Below are 20,848 nucleotides of genomic sequence, written 5' to 3'. Positions count from 1 at the left end.
TTGGTCCCAAGTAAAAGATGAAAACAAGTATGCAAATAATAGTCCCACTACCTTAAGTCAGTAAAATTCATGACATAATTGTTGAATTGTACACATAGTACTATAACATCCAATCAGAATGTGTTGTTATCAGTTAAGATGCTCAATATATGCGTAGTACTGTATTTATGTGTTATATACATGTTTTCCAAAATGTGACACAGAAGGCTTGAATGAATTATAACATAGCTATAGACATATATCTGTAGATCGGACAAATGCATTCAGTGGGACTGATCTACCTAATAAAGAAGTCGTCAGTTTTTTACGTTTTTTTTTTTTTGAGACGACTGGGATTATGGCATTTAATTGGGGATTTGCATATAATACAGACAGTACGTGCCGCCAACACTGAACGCTAATGATATCGCCAAAATGTCGCACTGTGATGGGGGTTATTGTGATATCAACTAAGAATAAAATAATACTAACGGCGTGCTGCTTTATTTCAATTGCATCGTCCCCCCTCGCTCAACGTAACACTCGCTACCAGAGATTAACCTAACCTGTCTTCATAGACGTAAGGAATTTCGAAACACTTTTTACGAAGTGTAAGTTTCAATCACCCAGTAATTTAATGACAACTACATTATTTAAAATGTTTTTAACATATTTGTTTCAATTACGAGAACCGCGACTGAAGGTTCAAAAATATAATAAATAAAATGTCAACGCGGGGTTTCTATTTAATAAATCAATAGAAAAAAACACATATAAATAAGTTGACTGAAAATAAAAATGAAATCACGTCAACCATTTAATGAATAAATGTCAATAGATTGTTTATACTACTATATCAAGTAGTTTTTGTAATCGTAGTTTACTGGGAAAAGGAATGATTTGCTTCTGAAATAAATTAACTGGGTAGAAGTTTACTCATATCTCTGTTAAAAAATATCTTACCAGTGGTTAATTTGAGTATTAGTCGTTATAGTACAATATTGTGTTGTGTTGTGTTGTGTTGCGTTGTTTTGTGTGGTGTGGTGTGGTGTGGTGTGGTGTGTTGTGTTGTGTTGTGTTGTGGTGTGGTGTGGTGTGGTGTGGTGTGGTGTGGTGTGTGGTGTGGTGTGGTGTGGTGTGGTGTGGTGTGGTGTGGTATGTTGTGTTTTGTTGTACATAAACATATTTTGAAAACAATAGGTTAAATATTATGCAAAAGATATTTTTATAGAACATATTGTTAAAGCTTAGATTCATTTAAAACCTATTTCTAAAAATAAGATTTAAAAAAAATCAACAAGTGCAATGTCAGTTACGATATATAAATTATTTATATTGAGAAAATATCGTTACCATAGAAACCAAAAATAAGATGGTTACAAACTTGACAAAATGGCTTCTTGGGCTGTAGTTTGAACCACCATTTGCTCGAAAAATAGTTCGACGACCCCTAGATTTTATGCAAATATCCTTGGTTTCAGAGTACAAGATATTGAAATTAGCATCTCTAGTGAAGACCCTGTCTCATAGTGTTGACCCTGAATTTGTCAATTCTCATTACTTACGGTCGGGGACCAAAGAAACGATGGAATCATAAGACAATAAGTGGAATATATATGACGAAGATACTACAATATAATCCACAAGGTCGTCTCGTTGACATGATGCAGTATCAACGACTACTATTTCATAATCATGTTGTTTATATAATATAGCAAATCGTACAATTTTTTTCATGCAGGCTTGACACGTTTATTTCAAAACAGCGAATACAGTCAATGGAATTTTTGAAGCACTAAATTACAGAGTAATCAAATTATACATTATATATTAAATTAAAAACATTCTGGAAAACATTTTCTTTAAATACCCGACGCCGTATATACAACCCTATTATTAAGGAGACTTATTAATTGTGCATGTTTGACACGTGCGCATATCTTAAGGCACTTAACAGTGACAGCAAGATATAGCGTGAAGTCGGCTTACAGTTTAATTTATGTCAATATCTGTCATCAGTATGTTGCCTAGTTCATTGTAAATCGTGATTTCTACATAATATACAAAAACATTATAATTTAACAATATGTTTTATATTGTCCTTAAATTCTCCCCATTCGGGGTTGTTCGTCGTCAAAAAATACTTTTCAAGACACTACTTATGTTTTTTCTTGAAAAAAATAAATAAATGTAAAATCAGCTAAAACCAATACTACTGGCTTATTATTCTACATATATTAGCGGCGATTAAATAAATCACTTTCAACAGGTACTGATCAGTACTGCATGCCCCCCCCCTAATGATTAAATTTCGTGTCGTCGGCGCATGTGTTTATAATTTCACCACTCGTACACTCTCCGTGTACAATAAACACTTTTATTTTGTCGTGAAAGCCCGTCTTGCCAACACGTATATTGTATTTTTGGTGCACGTTATTGCAGTGTACTGATTCTACAGATTTGAACTCAACTGTCGATTTATTACATATATGTTTTACAAAACGGATTAATAGCGGAAGCACCTGTTGTTTATCACATCGCCGCACGTTGTGCCAGTTAATGTGAATACCAGCCGTTTGTTCACCATTACTGTGAGAAAGATAGTCTTACGGCTTCGATTAGACTAGAAGAGAACTGCTGCTCATATTTAGGTTTGCTGATCACTAGATATACACACAGTTTTAGCGCTACATTCCACATAAAACCATGATGCACAACTACAGCAACGAAAGTGACAATTCGACACTGAGATTTGTTGATGCGGTGGAGCTTGTGGAAATATTCAAGATTATTTTTGCAGTCGTGGGAATCGTAGATAACTTTCTGATCTGTTTAATATTCATACGTGTCCGCAAGATACGCACTGTAACTAACTATTTCATAGTAAATTTGGCAGTAGCCGATTTGATCGGATCGCTGTTGCTTCTGCCTTTCCCGTTTCCAACTAACATCGGACCCGGTTTGTTTAGCGAAGCGTACTGTCAGGTTATCTGGTCCAATTTGCTCTTCTGGATAACAATCAAGGCGTCGATTTTCAACCTGGTTGCCGTCACAATTGAACGTTACTATGCCATCGTATATCCAATCTCTCACCAAATTCGGTTCACTAAGAAAAAGGTTAAAATCGCCATTGCGTGTGTTTGGTGTGCGGCCTTTCTTTCCAACATATTCATAATTTACCATGTACATTACTGGGACGGTAGATGTGTCACGGGATGGTTAGATACAGGGAAAAACTCTCGAGCCGCTATAGCTGTTTTCCTTTTCCTCCTGACGTTCTTCATACCTGTATTCATCATTATCGTAGCATATTCACGTATAGTCGCATCTCTTAAAAAACAGTCTCAATCGCTCAATGGCCAGATGACAGGCGTGCGCCGTGGAAACTGCAGTCAATCGATTCTCCATGCGAGGGAGAACGTTGTCAAGATGCTGATGTTGGTTGTCGTGGTTTTCATAGTATGTTGGGCTCCTGATCAGTGTTTCTACTTGGCCTATAATCTGGGACTTTCCTCAAACTACGTATCTAGTACACTTGGAGAGTTCTTGGTCTTATTGGCATATTGTAACTCGTGTATAAATCCCATTATATATGCACTCAAAAATAAACAGTTCCAGCGAGGTTTCCATGTTGTATTTTCGACAAAAAAACGTGTGTCTCCCGGGAATAGTTCACTGTGGACAGTCACGGCAGGTCGGAAGATCGAGCAAAGCGGCACAGCTTCCGTCTGAACAGTCAGTCGTGCAGGGTCAATGCTGACAACTTACAGTAGTTAATTGTGAAAGTCACATAGAACGACAAGAGAAGTGAGTAATTTGCTTCTGAAAAAATCTAAAAAATTGTAAACCATACGTTCTAAGTATGCGTATTCGAGGAAGGAAATAGCAGGTATTATTTGTCACAATCTGGTATTTAAAGTGTACCAGATGTCACTGTGTGCTTTAACATGTACAAGTTACGTTAATTTTTAAAATGTATTTTGTGGGTTAGTCTCGACCAATATGAAAAGTGGGTTATTAATGTCGCAGGCAATGAATTCGTTGAACCATTAAAATCACTCATATATGATGTCTGTATGTATGTATAAAACTGTACGTTGAAATTCATATCTCAATTGTCCCTATGATGTGCTGTTTTCTGTGATTTGTTAAATAGTAATGTTCTTCGTCATCCTCACAGCCATATTCACTTATATCCTAACGTAATTAATAATAATAATTGTAATATAACTGTCTCTATACAATTTGTTCCATCACTGTATTGTCACTATGGTTACTATGTTCCCACCTTCAAATCACTCAGAGATGTATTTATTAATTTTTTTTTCAACACTAGCGATTTCTAATTTTAGAACTACAATAGAATTATACTCACTCTTATTCCAATGTAATTGGAACCAGTCTCTACCATAATTGCTCCCGCCAATGTAATTTCCGTATTTTTTTTTTTTTATTTTTTTTGGAAAGTAAATCCCAACTGCGCAAATGATTGTTTGGTTTATTTCATATTATGACGTCATGTGACTGTATGGTTTTCATTTTGAAACTCTTGTAGTTTATAATTTTGAGACTACAACAGGATTGACGTAAGCGTATCGTCTGTACATCTGGCACTAATGTCGTTTGTATCGATCAAGTCTATGAAATAGGAAAACGCCGTCACGGTGAAGCAAAATCGCTGACGTAAAACAGAATTATTGCCAAAAGTCTCGGGTATCATGTGCCAGCATTTTACTCCCTAGCGGCGGAAACATGTTTTTTTACACAATAGTCTACAGTTACAAGAATTGTTTGTACACAGGTTTGATACAAAAATACATTCCTTCTAGACATTCTTATGGTAAGATGTGTTGAATTCAACATTAGTTGTTATTGTATTGCATGTTCTGTATTTGCATACTAGTATTTGAAGTGAGAAGCTGTTGTTGTATTATATGCTATGTCAATGATATGAGAAAATATAAATTCGAAATAAATATGATGCACATAGTACCCCTTTATTTAAACAAAAACTTGAAATTCTTGACATATATAAACAGTTTGAATTCCAGGTTGGTATTTTTTTTGATGGATTGCATGACAGACTTCCTTCACAGTTTGCAACTTATTTATTATTATTATTATTATTATTATTATTATTATTATTATTATTATTATTATTATTATTATTATTATTATTATTATTATTGTACACTACACCCGCGTGAGGCGCGATACTTGTATGGTACTTAGCATTAAATACACATATAAATGCGTGTTTGGGCTAACCGAATAACCAATCTAAAATACAATTACCGTATTCGCACTTTTTTATGTTGTGATTATTCACCGTTTTACCCTATTTCTCTTATTATGATACTCTTTTTCTCTGCAAGCGAACACAAATTAAGTTTCCCTCCGATGATCGCGTTTTTCGGCCACGTCAATACTCAACTTTATACTATTATAATACATCAACTTGAAATACGAATAAATGTCCATCTATAAATAAACAATTCTCAAACATTTTATTTTGTGTTTCATCGATGGAGTTAAATATAGAACGTCTAATTGTGTTTATATACTACTGAGAACCAAACATGTTTCTATCAACTCGTTCCCATATCCTTTGAATATGCGCTTATTCTTACACAAACAATAAATATTTCGGTTAGCGTTTCCACAAAACACGTGACCGCATTATTAATAACAAAACAGCAATGTGTGAATGTCAACCCATTACCTGTTCTATGGCATGGGAACAATAGGTAGATATTTCCATATCAAAATAGAACAAATTATGAATTGTAGATATTGATTCACATCAAATACACAAAACGACCACGACAAATAAAATCAATCAAGTCTGAACCTTACTGTGATATTTAATACAAAAGACACGGTATACGCTACCGTCGTTAAAAACAAATTATTGTAACAATGCAATACGAGATACGTTGATAATGATTGACATATTCATACAGTGAATAATATAATGTGGGCACCACCGTGCATTGTATCAAATTCAAATAGTAAACTAAAATAAAAATTAGAAAAAAGGAATATAATCTATATAATTAAATATTTCATATAATATGACAGATAGTAGGAGTATAAAATGCCGTGTTTACTTATATTTTTTTCGATTCAAAACTTAAATCAGTTTGCTCGGAACAAGTGGCAATATGATGGTGAATCAATATAGTATCGCAGCATTGTGAAGATCGACAGTCTTCTCATCGCGTCGAGCTCGATGCGGACCCATACGATGTATACTGCACAAATAAAATACATTGAGTGAAATTCTAACGCCGCTGCTTGGCGACTTTAAGATTCGGATAGTTTGCCTCTAAACTGAGGAAAAAATGTATTCCAATTTCTCAGTACCTCGAATACAAAACGTCTTTGGAACGTTTTCGCAGTGTTTCACGCATTGCATCACGGGAAAATTAAATATTTGGGTAAGTGCAAATGTTAATCTTATTAAAGCTTAGAGTTCCACTCGGTTTAGCCGCTGAAAAACGTGAAATAAAAATAGGCCCACCATAGTATTAAGACATAATAAAAGTCGCATATCAAGTTTAAAATAAATGGGGAATGATCTGAACTTGGTTCCATAACTGTACTCACACGAAAAATAAAATGCTGAATAAAAAACATTTAACACATTTAACGTTAAAAATAAATGGGAATGATCTGAACTTGGTTCCATGACTGAACTGACACAGGGAAAATAGAATGCTGAAATAAAGAAATATATATATTTTCCCTGAAAAATAGCAGTTGATATGGGCAAATAGTTCCCATTTCGTATTTTCGGCCGAACGAGGATAGTAAGAGTTGTATTTCTAACATTACTGATATGTTTTGAGGTTTAATATATTGGTCAATCAATATTCTATAAATTGTGATGAGTTGATGTGTTCTGGTGACGTGTAATTATACACAACATGAGTTTAAATATAGATGACACATTTAACGGCACGTGGTTACTACTCCCGAATTGAACAAACGCACTGCACTGTATTCGAGGTACTGTTACGGGTTCATTCATTAAGAACTTGAACGGATTTCAAACTTGAACTATGCGTGGTTTGTTTCTCTTACGTTAATGTTACATCAGGAGTCTCGTTTTTTATCACTGTACATGTATCCTTAGTGCATGTGTTTGTCCGTCCGACGCAGTTGTCATGACAACACCGACATACCGGATTTATCCAACAATAGTAAGTATCAATAAAACGAAAGAAGGAGTGGTAAGTGAATGCAGCGAGACTGTATTAATTTTTATTAAGCCACACGGCTTTTAAACGTTGGGTTTTGTGAGAACACATCGCAAGTTTTATGTTATAACGAGGTACGGTTTCAGTCCGTGACCCGAGTGGGACGCAGTCAACGTTATGGACGAACAACGATGATTTCGAACATCATTCCTGGCGAAGGTGTGAAGAGAGGTTTGTAAAAAGGTTTTACGTCGGATCACTGTTTTCTGATTCTATCCTAGTAACCCTGCATAAATAATGGCGTGTTCCTTATCGGCTTTTGCTTATCGACTAAATGACTGCGCACTCCAGTGAATGAAGTAAAAATATAAAAATCACGAACTGATTTTTAAACAAAATATACAGCACGATAGATAATATTGGTATAAAAACATAGATGGAATGTTTAAATGAACATATCGACAACTTATTGCCAATGTGTGTACGTATTCTTGCTGCTTTGATAGGTTTTATCTAACGAGTTTGTCCAAACACAGCGCCACTCACGATTCGTATTTGTCATGGTGCGTGTTTCGAAAAAGCGGCGTCTCACTGTCAACAGAAGACGTCGAGACAATGCTGACTCGTTGGTGGCGCCCTTGTCTCCTACTGTGATTCAGATCCATGTATTTCGTCATTCCCATGTCTCGCAGGAGACCACATATCCCGCGCAGATTGAAATCAACATGCCTGAGGGCAGTGTAAGATTCCGTCAAGAAACTGCCCAGTGTTCTTGTCACTTGTCGAAAGCGGTTGGGTCCGCCGGATTCCCACACTGGTGCGTGCACGGCTGCGTGTACAGCGGCTGTGAACACAGCTTTGACGCCTCGCCTCCCGTTTGCCGAGCATTCAAAATACCCGACAGCGCCAGTCTTTTTCGCAATCTTGGTTGCCACGTGTGTGCTGACTGGGGATTCACTTTGCGTGTGCTTGTTGTCCGATTCTGATTCAAGCGTCTCTAGCTGGGTTCCAACGAGTACAAACGGAGTATGTGGACTGCATTTTTTAATTTCTGGTATCCATATATCTTTCGCGATCTGCAAAGACCTTGTAGAAGAGACAGAAAAACACACAAGGAATACATCCGCTCCCGAGTAGCTGATTGGCCGCAGACGTCCGAACTCTTCCTGAAAATGAAACAAATACAATAGTTATTGATAATACTGTATAAGTTGTGAAAGGGTTGACATTTTGACTGGTGCACATTTGTGATTATTTTACTCTAACTTTAAAGGATATCTGAGTATTATAATATAGGCAATCTCTCGGTGAATACGCACGGGCACTCTCTGAGGTATATGGAGTTATGTCGCCTATTACAAAACATACGGGCTGTATAACGAGCACTGATACATCAATGTCGTAATAATAAAATAATTTAGAATAATTTACAACTTGAAGTGGAGTCTGTTATTCTGTAAAAAGGAAATATTTTGCTCTTTGTTTCAGGAATTTGTCGCTTGTTTTACTGAACCACTTTATTTTAGTGTGAGGCAGGCAGGGGTCTGACCTTATGTAAAATCGTTGAACGTCCGTCGAGGGGCGGGGACACGTTTTTATTCACCATGTACATGTTTTAAGTCATTTTTAAAGAGTGGTGGTCGTCGCGCTGCGCATGTGCGACGTTTGTGTTGATAAACATTGATTTCCCCCACAATCCAATGCGCTCTTCTAATGGAAATCATGAGGATTGATCTGGGCGCGACTTTCACTAATTACCACTGGCGACTCCTTCAATATCTTCCAATCACCGAAAAAATACCTAATTAAACCTTGGTAACATCTCAGTTTGTAATCGTTGATCTGCGCAACAGTCAAAGTCGCCATCTTTGTTTATATGAGACCCATATATCTCGCGCATGCGTGGCGCGAGGACTACCGCCCTTTAACCAAAATCATTGGGGTTTACCTATGTTTTTAACCGACTCGGAACATTTCTGGCCTGGTCACCTTCCTTTTATTTCGTGGTTTCTTCGCCTTTCTAAAATGGAGAAGGACGATGGACCCATGAAGTAAGAGAAAAATAACTAGGCAAGCATATTTCCTGAGAGTTATTAAATTATTCACGTTTACAACCACTGTGTGATATAGATCAGCTTTCACAATAATGAATATGCCAATCAAGATACCTCGTACTCAATTCATTCAATTCACATTACCACCACGACGATAAACAGAGATACCGGGTATTTGTGTCACTGTATTTAATTTTACGTACCTCACCCGTGGTATCCCAAAGTGTAAGTGAATACGTCACGCCGTCTACTTCCATTTTAACTGACAACAAAAAATAAACACAGAGTAATAATAATAGACTGAATAGTCTAGAAACGAGATTGACCGAAGATGATGACTGGCTTATGTCTACGGTGGCGCCCCGAAATGTTGGTATATGTTTCATTTACATGCATTTGTTGTGAGCAGAATGCGGCCTATATTATGAGTGCAAACAAATACATTATTTACATTTTACAGTGATTTCCGCTCTTCAATGGCTTTAGAAAGTGTAATAGGGTTGCCATTAAATTTGGTAGCGAGATCCATTACTGCGATTTCAAAGTGGTTGTTTTCAATGAACTCGCACGTTCGTAAATCTGTGTGCTGCCTTATGTAGGTCACGATGTTTCAACTAACACGTCGACAACTTTGAGGGGGTCATATTAGTACGTGTGTAACTCGTTTCCGCTTGGGGTATATACTAAAACGGGAATAAACCGACACCGTGACAGTGATCAAAAATGCATTACACTAATCTACGTTATCTTTACAAATATTTAAACATATAATCTGTGCTCTAAACACACACACGCGCGCATTACGAACCGCAACAACCCGGAAGTAGAGAATAAAATATGGAAACTAGTATTTATTCAATGTTAATAATATAATTGCAAACGCGTCATGACATGCTTTCCAGCATAATTCTTTGCGGTTAAATTAGGTTTAATTTACTAGGTAATAAACTACTACATCGATTTCTAAATAGGGTCTCTTGTTGGTACGTACCTGCGTGGTATTCGAATAGCGTTGGGATGTATTTTGGTGGCCATTCTTTACCTTCTATCAACGCTGTGAAGCTGTGTAATAACAGGGTCTTCTCCGCTGCGGGGTCTCCGACGACAACACACTTCACAGAATACATGTTACGTGATTAAATAAGATATACATACGAAATATTATGATATCTTTGAATGACGTGTGTCTACGTGGGGCACACCGATTAATGTCACATCGATGCCGGTAGTCTCGCCTTTCTTCCGATCTCTGTCAGTACTTGGGACACGGGGTCACCTCCTGTAGAAAGACGAGGCTAAGTGATATGCGTAGGCGGATTGCCAACATTCACAGCGGGATTATACGCCATTGTACTTCTCCATATTGTTCACTGTTAGTTCTAGACATCCACCTACGGATGTGAACTTTAACCTATATGGCAGTAACCCGCGCGAATCAATGAAACCCAAATATTTTTGTTGTTGGGAAGTTTATTTGGTAGAGCGCCCCCAATGAACGTTGTTTTCCACATGGAAAACTCGTTTATTTTTCTTTCTCACGCTTCAGTGAATAAAAGATATGTATACGCTGATATTATCGTTCACCGCTGTTGTGCATATGTAGTCGATTTCACAAAAATATCTCTTATACTTGTACATGAATATGCCACTGTAATAAGAGCCACTATTCCGGGGAGTGTCCGGTATTTGTCCAAACGTCCTGACAGTGATATGATCAGGGGTGAGGTGTACACCAAATTTTAAAATACCTCAAGAAAACAAAACACATAAAGAAAAAATAATATTTATTTTGGGGAAGGAAAGTTGTTAAAGCACTGCACGAGCTGAATCCTGCCGAGCCACATGTCATTGTATGTTGTGTGTTTCCCGTAACTCGACGTTCGGTTGACAAAAGTTCGCAAAAGTTGACATGACTTTTAATATATGGGCGTAAACTCTAAAAAATCAGCTTCTCATTTACATCCCATTTGTTAACTGACTGACCATTTGTTGAATCTCAGAACCGCTGTAAAATATTTATATTTTTTTACTAACTGTACATGTATTATTTTGTATATACTGTAAAACATGTTGAAAAAGCGGCATGCAATTTTAGCGAATTGTGGTAAAATGACGTAATAGAGATATGTTGATTTAGCGATTCTCTCTTGTCATTGTTGATTTCTTTGTTTGGCGGCCATTTTGAATTGACAATAAAGTCATTAGCGACATCTTGAAAACTACACAAATTGACTCCATTTAGGAATTCCTAACGGTTAGTCCGAACGCACGACACAGTTAGAGGCGTGGCCTGTTCAGCATTTGTCAACAACCAGTCACAAGACTGGTTACGAACCAGTTGAGCAAGGCTAAACGAGTCGTGACCTCGATGTGGTTCGTAACCAGTCTTGTGATTGGTTGTTGACAAATGCTGAACAGGCCACGCCTCCAACTGTGTCTAACCGTTAGGAATTCCTAAATGAAGTCAATTTGTGTAGTTTTCTTGATTTATTCTGCAGATATCGGTAAAATGTAGGTAAGGCTTTGGCGAAATTCGAAGGAGCAACTAATATTCTTCAACCTGGTATTTTTTTTAGATTTTATTTTTTATTTTTTTCGTCTGTTTTTTTGAGTTTAAAAAATGTGAGCTGGCTGGAGCCTTCATCCCTTGTTCATTTCTTACACTCGATACCAGCCGATACCCCCCCCCCCCCGCTCATAGGGAGTGCGTACAGTTGATCATAGTTCCTGGGCTCCCTGTGGTCTTACTTGAATTACTTAGTCAGATTTTCAAAAATAATAACAAAACTTCGGGGACTACCTGTGATGGCGCTCTCTCGGTGTGCGTTTGGACCAATCTGATTAAAATCAGTCCGATGTAGGTATATGTTTCATTTTTTGTTTTCGGGATTCGATGTGATAACGTAATAACAGCAAGTAAAACGTCCAAAATAGTCATAAATAAAGAAAAATAACAATAACAAAATAAACAAATTAGAGCATACACGTACATGAGATTGCAATCAGAAGGCGTTTTGATGCAATGTTATCGACACCGAGAGCAAGATTCCTAAATCTGGCAAAAGTCGTTATTATACTTGTCACTAAAACGACTGAGCCTACTAGTAGATTTGTACATACGAAACCAAATTCGGTTGTCGCTTTGTTTGGGTTTCGTGAAGTATTTGGAGATGAAAAACATCATTGTACTTAAATTTTACAAGAAAGTTTCTAATTGCCAAATTCGAGGAGACTGGTGCAACGAACACATTTCATCCAAGCAGTCTGAGCTTTAGATTTTGATTTTATTGTTAATAATTTTATTTCTAATAACATCACATTCGTGCTGGTGCACCACATTATCTGTGTAGTACAATCATATTCTACTGAATCGCTTCCAACTGTGTTGGTATGATTAGGCTAGACCCTGTCATGGTGGAACATGTGATTACTCCCACATCTCGCACAACTTGACGAGATCTTTATATGTGACGTGATTTACCCTTCGTTGTTGTGCACGGCATATAAGACTTTCCCGTCTCACCGTAGAATGTTTTTTTTGCTCTACCCTAATTCTGGTTGGATATATTATTTAATCTGAATATGAGACAAGTAGATAGCGTTTTCAAACTCGTTTCTCACTCTCCATACTGCTAATATTATGTATAATCAATATGAGCAGTAGTCAGTATGTAAATTCTACAAACAACGTAAATCTCGGCGTAACTGTGCTTGCAGATACATGTATCACTACTGTACGTGTATAATTTTCGGGATTCTTTTTTGGACCCCTCCCTATATGGCTTCTGTTGAGTGGTTCGTGTTTTAACCTGTATGGTTCACCCCATACAGTCGATAACATATGATTCCTCAAACCAAAAACAAATGGTTAATATTCAGTTGGTTGGACATCTAACACCTAGAGGTAACCAATTAGCTTGGTACTACATATATATGGAGCTAGCAGTATTAAACAAATACATATCACATTATATGTTATCTAAATTAAAACGGTGGCCCCATCATGTTTGAAAATTAATCTATAACCCGGATGTTACCTGTTAACAACGGCTGACTGTAAAGTCCAGTCAGCTACGGTACTCGTACGATGGTGGATACCATCATTTACATAGTTTAATGGCACGTCATATTCACCGAACACTGAAGATACCCGGGCTAATAACAATAACAAATCTGAATGGCAATCGCCCTAAGTGCCAAATATGAATAGTGCATTGTAGAAAAATTAGTCTCAAAGATGGCGGCCCTAAATATTAGTCGTGGTATCGCGTATTGACAATAATAATAAATACTGTAAAATGACTAATTTTCACTGGGTTTAAATTTCACTGATTTAGCATTTCAGGCATATTCAGTGGGTTTTAAATTCACGGTTTTATCATTTAGATAATGTGTTCTATGCTCAATTTTACATATTCACTGGGTTTTAATTTAGCGCATTTCCAGTCAGTGAAATAAGCAAAATTAAAACCAAATGAATAGTTAACCTCTTTACAGTAATGTCAATTATATTGAAACTTTTCAAAAGGCAATAAATAATAAATAATCTCAAGCATTTGCCAGCAAAAACTAAAGGCCGATTTACACGACTCGATTCATCTGATCAGATTTATGGTACCAAACTGCAGTCTCTTTATCTGATGGAAAAATATGTGACACGATAGAATCATATGATCAGATAATCACACCATGAAGCTAAAAAGACTGAGATACCGGGCGTCTTATCTCTTATGACTATAGGGTAACTCACCTTCAATGACAAACAAATATTCCTAATTTGATTACAAATCTAATCGACTTGCTTAAAGGGTGATGGTCGTCGCGCCGCGCATGTGCGACTTCTTTGTTGATAAACATTGATTTTCCCACAATCCAATGCGCTTTTTAATGGAAATCACGAGTGCGAGTTTTGATCTGGGCGCAACGTGCACTAATTACCACTGGTGACTCCTTCGATACCTTCCAATTAGTAAAGAAATTACATAGTTAAAGCTTAGTGACGTCTCGGTTTGTACTCGCTGGTCAGCAAAACAATCAAATTCGCCATCTTTGTTCTGTACTACCTTCCATGGCTTTCTCGAAGCAACAGTTCCACCATATTGTGTGATCATTACTTTAAGTTTGTGTCATTTTTATTCATCTATTTATAAACTATATTTTACATTTGTCTTGCGAAATGTAAATCATACAAGTGTGCCATTTATATTATTATAACCAGTTATAAAGGAGTTATCTACAGTATTCCTGTTATTATTACCAATATCGTACCCGGGCCCGTCTTGAAGTTGATTACAGCTTTTTTTAAATTCTTCTGTTCTAAATAAATATGTTTATGCATGGCAACCGTGGTTTATGTCACGAAAACACGCTAAATACAACAGAGACAAGCTAGTAATATAAAATTAAATTCGAGTCAAAATGTTGTTGCTGAGTCAAATTCGTATTATTTAGCTTTCAATACGAGGTCGCATTGCGAGACGGCGGCAACCAAGTAGTTTAATGAACCAAATATATATATATTGGTCTTTTGTTATTCCGGCCTGCCCATATCTAAGATTCAATACCTCCAAACAAACAGACATACTACGAGTGTATCTCAATGAGCATGTCTATGTTTACTTACGTCGCCATTATGTCATTTACCGTTACCTACACAGTAGCTTCGCGTTTATTGACCGTATACAGAGCGACTCACTGTGTCTGCCTAGTTTGCGTAGCCGCTACTGTGTGCTTCGATGTATACACTGTGAATAGTTTATTTCGCTGGGGTTGAGGGAATAAAGCGAGAAGTCAGCCGATAAAAGGGTAAACATGTAAATATTCAACGCCGTAACAATAACTGACATAAAACACACTCAACAATGAAGGCATGTACTAGTCGTGCTAAACCTGGATGACTGCCATTCGCAAATGGGGGAATCCGGTCCAAGGTTACGAGAGATATGTTTCCAGTTAGCGACTGAAGTGCTTTTAAGAAGTTATAATTATAGACGCAATCGGCGATATCGCGTTTTATGCTGTCCCGAAATGACTGAATCATGTATATATGTTGTGGTGCGCATTCATATATATGATATCACGCACCAATCGGTTCCCTGTCTATGAATGGTAACGACCATTACTATGACAACCATGGACGCTAACCGGCGGTGAAGCTAACAATATCCCGTGAATTGGGGTGTACATTAATAATGACTGGCTGCGATCGTCCACGAGTAAATGGTCCCATATAGAAGACGAAACGACAGTGTACGTCTGTCAGTATAAAACTATCGTGCCTGAATTTGCTGGTAAGTTGATGATTTCTTTTCGAAATCTTCAATGAAAGGACAGTTTACAAATATATATTCACACTATGTAATTACTGAAGCATTTTGATCTCATGGATTGCTGAGCAGGCCGTGCATTGTCTATGTCTATAATGGCCGTCTTGTAGCAAGTGGGAGGTGTTAATCACAGTCTGGGCCAAGAATTAAACCTATTTATAACCGACAAAGGGGCACATGTTGACATTAATCATAAAAGTATCAACAGTTATTCAGAAACAGTATCATTATGTTTGTTTGAAGATACGATATCGCTTCTCAGTGGCTTGAACTTCAAGTCGGGCAATTGGTTAAAAGTAACCACTTAATTTAAGTTAAATATATACAACTTGGTGTTCTAGTAGGACATAAGTTAATTACTGTGAAGATTTCCGTGGAGTAGCCGACCTAGAACGAATACTAATTTATTTTATTCGTAAAAGTACATGTTAAGGGTTACTCGATATGCCCCATACACCTGTCGGAGCCTTCGCCATCATGGCTTCCAAGGTGACGACACACTATTGTGATCAACTGTGCGCGTCACCGTGTGCGAGTAAATGTGCCGTGTGGTGCAAACTTAGTGGTGGGTACCTATAGATAGGATCGAACAAAGACGATCACTATTCACCGATTCGTATTTTATTTGGGCTGGATAATCCACCATTTGTGCCGAGAAGTTATTGCCAATTTAATATGTGTGTATTGGGACAAAGACGTTCGACGTGCGAATTCCTGTTCGTTTTCTATCGGTAAATAGCCGTGCCTTATAGGTGTTGTATCATGTATGTGTGAAATTACTCAGATATTACTTCATTCATTGTGCAACTCGTAAATATTTACGTGTTTCTGTTTAAACGTTTATTTACAGTGACCGGTATTGTTTGCGTGTGCTATGGACAAGCTCATCGGGGAAACAACTGGATGTTAACAGCGACTGCGTTATTGTGAATTGTGTGGTTGTTTAGTTGGCAAACATGGAAGGTTCTGAAGTCCACTCGCGACGTTCGTCTGCTAGGAGTGGTCGTAGCACTGCCAGCAGCTCGCGGAAAAGCAGCGCATTCGCAAAGCCTTTCGGCTTTAACAATAAAACAAACTTCGCAGCCTTGGAAAATTTAGTACTGACGCGAAGTGACAGCTACATTTTAAGAAAGCCACCGCCAGACGATAACGTCTGGAAACGACCTGCTCCTGATTTTAGACCACAGGTATGGGCTCCGAGCCCTCCTAAGAGGAACACGCAAGACAGCATGAAGCCATGTAAATACGGTACCTATCCCGGAGATTATTTAAAAAGACCAAGAAAACCTAGAGCGCAAGTTTTACCTCATTTGCTTTTACCAGAACGAGCTGCTAGTCCACAGATTGTGACAAGATTTCGAATCCCTGATCCGTACGAAGCCAAATTGCTGTATGTAAAGCACGGCGTCTATCCTAAAGGACAATATAAAATGCCCAAACCGCACGATTTCAGAGGGGTAAGTAGAAAATAGATATCTTCATAACCCCCACCCCACTTCTCACCAGAACACTGATCTAGAGACGCAGTGCGTTCAAGAATCAATTTTTATCTACGTAACCATGGAGATAAATTCATCACCACATAATAAAATAATGTCACGTCATTATGTCTGTCACGTGATTTTATTGTATATTTCCAGGCAAGGTAATTTTTTGTCAGACGTCGGATGTAACACAAAGCAATTTCCGCTCTGTTGTTGCAAAGTTCATATGTAGTAAGTCGCTGCCGCACTGCGAGCCGTAAAACGCATTTAACAAAAGACAACGATAAATGACAACAGTAGATCTAATCAGTTGTTTGCACGCTGCAATACTGCGCAGTGACCCAGGTATCCGCTGCTAAGAAACGTGCAACATTAGTGTACATTTCATTTGTCACGCCTATGGCCCGACGAATGTCGGTGTGCTTGCTCATCAAACGTTGTAAAATCGGGATAAAACTATTAAAAATGAGTGGGTATATATAGAGATCAGTGTTTCCACTATTATTAATGTGTATTAATAATAATATTCTTTATTGGGCTCATAATATTAAACTAAATCAAAAGAAAAAAATACAAATGTAACTTAGAAGTTAAAAATACTCTCCGTCCCCTGGTCAACTTTCATTGCACGCAGAACATAATCACACACCTTGGCGTTCATATACATAGCATTAGTGTGTATTCACTTCATGCGGGCTTCATCATTACTAGCATTATAAAATACGATCATTAAAAATGCCATAGCAACTTGATGAGCTGTTAAAAAACCAATAATCGTTTAAGGAGATTATTTTATGAATGCCTTGCTTTCATTTCGTGTCATAAAAGACAGCAATCCAAACCATACCAATTATATTTTCTATAATATTTTCTATAGTTTGGAATGATTACTCTGATATCAGTGATCAATTTGAGAAGCAGCAATGCACTGATCTCACCCTGTTCCCGTTTAATAGTAGGCATATTTGTTTTGGAAATGAATGAGTAAACACGTTGAATTGAAGGGTAAACCTGTTCCATGTAGTATTGTGTGTTGCCCTGAGTGGTCTGTCCGTCATTACGGTGTGTTTTTATTATTACAATCGAATTTCTTGTATTCTCTTCCAGTATCCGCCATTATCAGCATTAGGGCTCGACGAGTTCGACGTTTTCTACGACCACGATCCTTATGATTTGAAGTTCAAGTCGGAAAGAATAAATATGCGTAAGTGGCAAAATTCGCGGTACTTGACATAAGTTATGTGCTGTGTTCAAGTTGTTGTCATGGTGATGATCTATGACGTGATGATACCGGGAGTGTAGTTCAAAATAGAAAAATCAGTTCGGGCATATATTTTGGAATTTTCTTGTAAAGTAATACAAAATGGCGATCACTGCTAAAATTATACAACAAAGTCACTAACAACTGAGATTCAATGCCGAGTTTCTACTATTATTTATTTACCTGTGAAATAATACATGGATAAGCTTTTTTAAAAAAAAAATGACATGAACTCCTAATCAAATCACACATATACACAAGAAAACGTTCTTCAAGTTCGCAACTATTTATACTATCCGGTGCACAATAAAGAAAACACACAATATTTATGCTTCATCCATGCCTCAGTTATGCTTTTGACAAGAAAGTGTCAACTATTTGGTGTACATTATCAGAATCAATTGAAGAAGTAAAATTATACATCGCCGACTGGGATCCGAACTTCCATGTGACCCAAAGCGTATTGATAGGCAACGTACGAACGTGTTTCACTGCAAATGACATTCAGTGTTTCAAATCGTGTAAAAACTGATATTTGTATATGGCAGTATTGAGAGTGATTTATCTTACCACGGGCAAGTTGCAATTATCGTAGTTAGTTCTTTGATGGTGTAGTCAAGAGGTCACTAATAGTGGGCGTATACATGAAAGTGATATGGCCCGCAGGCAAATACCATGCAACCGGGGTCGCTGCATTGTACACAATCGATGGTGTGTAGTGCATACCGCGCTGAATTGTGGAGGGTTGGGTTTCAACCGGTTCGATACAATATTAAAGCCTTCATTGCCATCTTGTAATAAAATCAAATTTTAAAGAGAACCTCTGGAATCAGTTTAAAATTATTTGTTTTGACAATAAATGCGATTTCTTTTTATCAAACTATTTTATCAATAATTGCGCTCGTTTTATTCAAGCTCGGGGGGGGGGCACAGTACGGAAAACATTCTTAACAATAAGTACATTGATACCACGCATACCTGCCCGCCACTGTTTTTAATATTTTTTTTTCGAATGTTCACTGCCAAAATAAATACTTAGCAACAAACTGTATACCATTTTTTTAGACAATTACACAACGTGGAAAGTGTCGGTAAAGGATTGTGCCATGGCGTTTCAAGCAAAGGTGGTAATTGTCAAAATATTCTCATGATTTGTTTGTTTATTTCATCCGACAGTGTACAATATGCGAGAACCACCCGATTACCGTTCGATGGGTTATCAAATGGGGGAACCAATGAAAGCCAAACCGACTTACGAACGTGATCTTATTATGACCCCTGACCTATGGCCAAATAAATCTGCTGCATATACGGTGAGTAATTATTATAATATTTAAGGTATTGACCATTAGGCAATTCCGGGAGGCTAGATTCTATCAAACGAGTCTGCAGAAAAAATGTGACACCTAAAATAACGGTATTTGTATGTATAGTAATTCTTGCGGTTACATGTTATACTCCCTTTTTATACTGATCTTGGTTTCATCAAAACAAAGACCGCCATAGTATTTTATCGCTGCTCTGTTGTGGCTCTGCCTGGGCGAGCCGCTTACGATTGTAAATCTGTATAACAAATATCTTTGAGGGAAATCTAACAAACATAAATAATTGAGTGGCAAACACACTCGAGTCTAAAATTCAAGTCTACGGCCGCCATGAATACGACCAATAGACCGATTGTAAAGTTTACCAAAGCGGCGCCTTTTAAAGGCCACTTTTAACATTTTTGAATTTTGTTTTGAATTCTTATTTAGCGCCATCGCCGACTTGGTCGGACACCACACAGTGCTTTAATGGAACGGATAGAAGACAGACTTTCTAGAAAATGGGAACAAGAACGATCAGCAAACGAGAGAATTCAGAAAGAGATAGATGAACAAAATCAGAAACTAAAGGAACAAGAACAGTTTGCCTGTGACGTCGAAGCCGCCATGGTGGTGTGACAATACATTCACAAAGTTTGAAACGCGTACACTTGTTTCCGTTTGCCGTGTTCGTCGCAATAATATTATAATTAGGTAGAGCCCAAAGCTGCCGATAGACGGATACTAAAACTGGTGGAAAATGATTGCAAAAGATAATTATCCAGTTATGTCTTTATCATATGGGAATTCATTTGAGCCAAGAGGCGAAGAGTACGACTTCGCATTCTCCACTTCGCGACTATAAGAATATACCGACAAATCTCGTACACGAGATTCTCGCCTTTCAGGCCAGTAGTTGTGTGTTGTTTTTTAGATGGGCCTAACTTATACAACGATTTTTTCTTGATAAACTATGCAAAACGTGTGCTTTTTTTTCTTGAAAGCTGTGGTGTGCAGGACGTAACATTCAGAAAACAATAGAACATTTATTTTTAATAATCGATATCCGACCTTCATGTAACACATGCGTTATTATAAACATATTTATGTGAAAGTGTGACGTTGCCGGCGGGACGTTTGAAGATCAAAGCTTGATAGAAGTATGTTTTCGATTCAAAACGCATAGAAAATATATCATTTGTAATTATTTGAGTTGCAATAAATTATCTGAATACCAA

The 20,848-nt window shown here is 37.4% G+C and overlaps 2 protein-coding genes across 2 annotated transcripts; one reads left to right on the top strand and one right to left on the bottom strand.

Annotated features, from left to right (window-relative positions):
* Nucleotides 1–7,601: 7,601 nt before the first annotated feature.
* LOC100374188 (cell division control protein 42 homolog) lies at nt 7,602–10,607 on the bottom strand. The gene is made up of 3 exons (XM_085501696.1): nt 10,227–10,607; nt 9,439–9,497; nt 7,602–8,347 (listed from the first exon to the last, which is right to left on the bottom strand). The coding sequence occupies exons 1-3, from the start codon at nt 10,360–10,362 to the stop codon at nt 7,724–7,726; spliced, it is 819 nt and encodes a 272-aa protein (XP_085357822.1). The 5' UTR covers nt 10,363–10,607; the 3' UTR covers nt 7,602–7,723.
* Nucleotides 10,608–15,382: 4,775 nt separating this feature from the next.
* Nucleotides 15,383–20,848, top strand: LOC100374336 (putative uncharacterized protein C7orf78). The gene is made up of 5 exons (XM_085501295.1): nt 15,383–15,525; nt 16,412–17,018; nt 18,153–18,249; nt 19,483–19,619; nt 20,061–20,848. Exons 2-5 carry the CDS (start codon nt 16,518–16,520, stop codon nt 20,247–20,249), a joined length of 924 nt encoding a protein of 307 aa, XP_085357421.1. The 5' UTR covers nt 15,383–15,525; nt 16,412–16,517; the 3' UTR covers nt 20,250–20,848.

Source organism: Saccoglossus kowalevskii, chromosome 7 (genome assembly GCF_978046115.1).
Source record: "Saccoglossus kowalevskii chromosome 7, keSacKowa6.1, whole genome shotgun sequence".
In the NCBI taxonomy this organism is placed as follows: domain Eukaryota; kingdom Metazoa; phylum Hemichordata; class Enteropneusta; family Harrimaniidae; genus Saccoglossus; species Saccoglossus kowalevskii.
The sequence above is the reverse complement of the archived record's forward strand: the minus strand, read 5'-3'. Positions and strand labels throughout refer to the sequence as shown.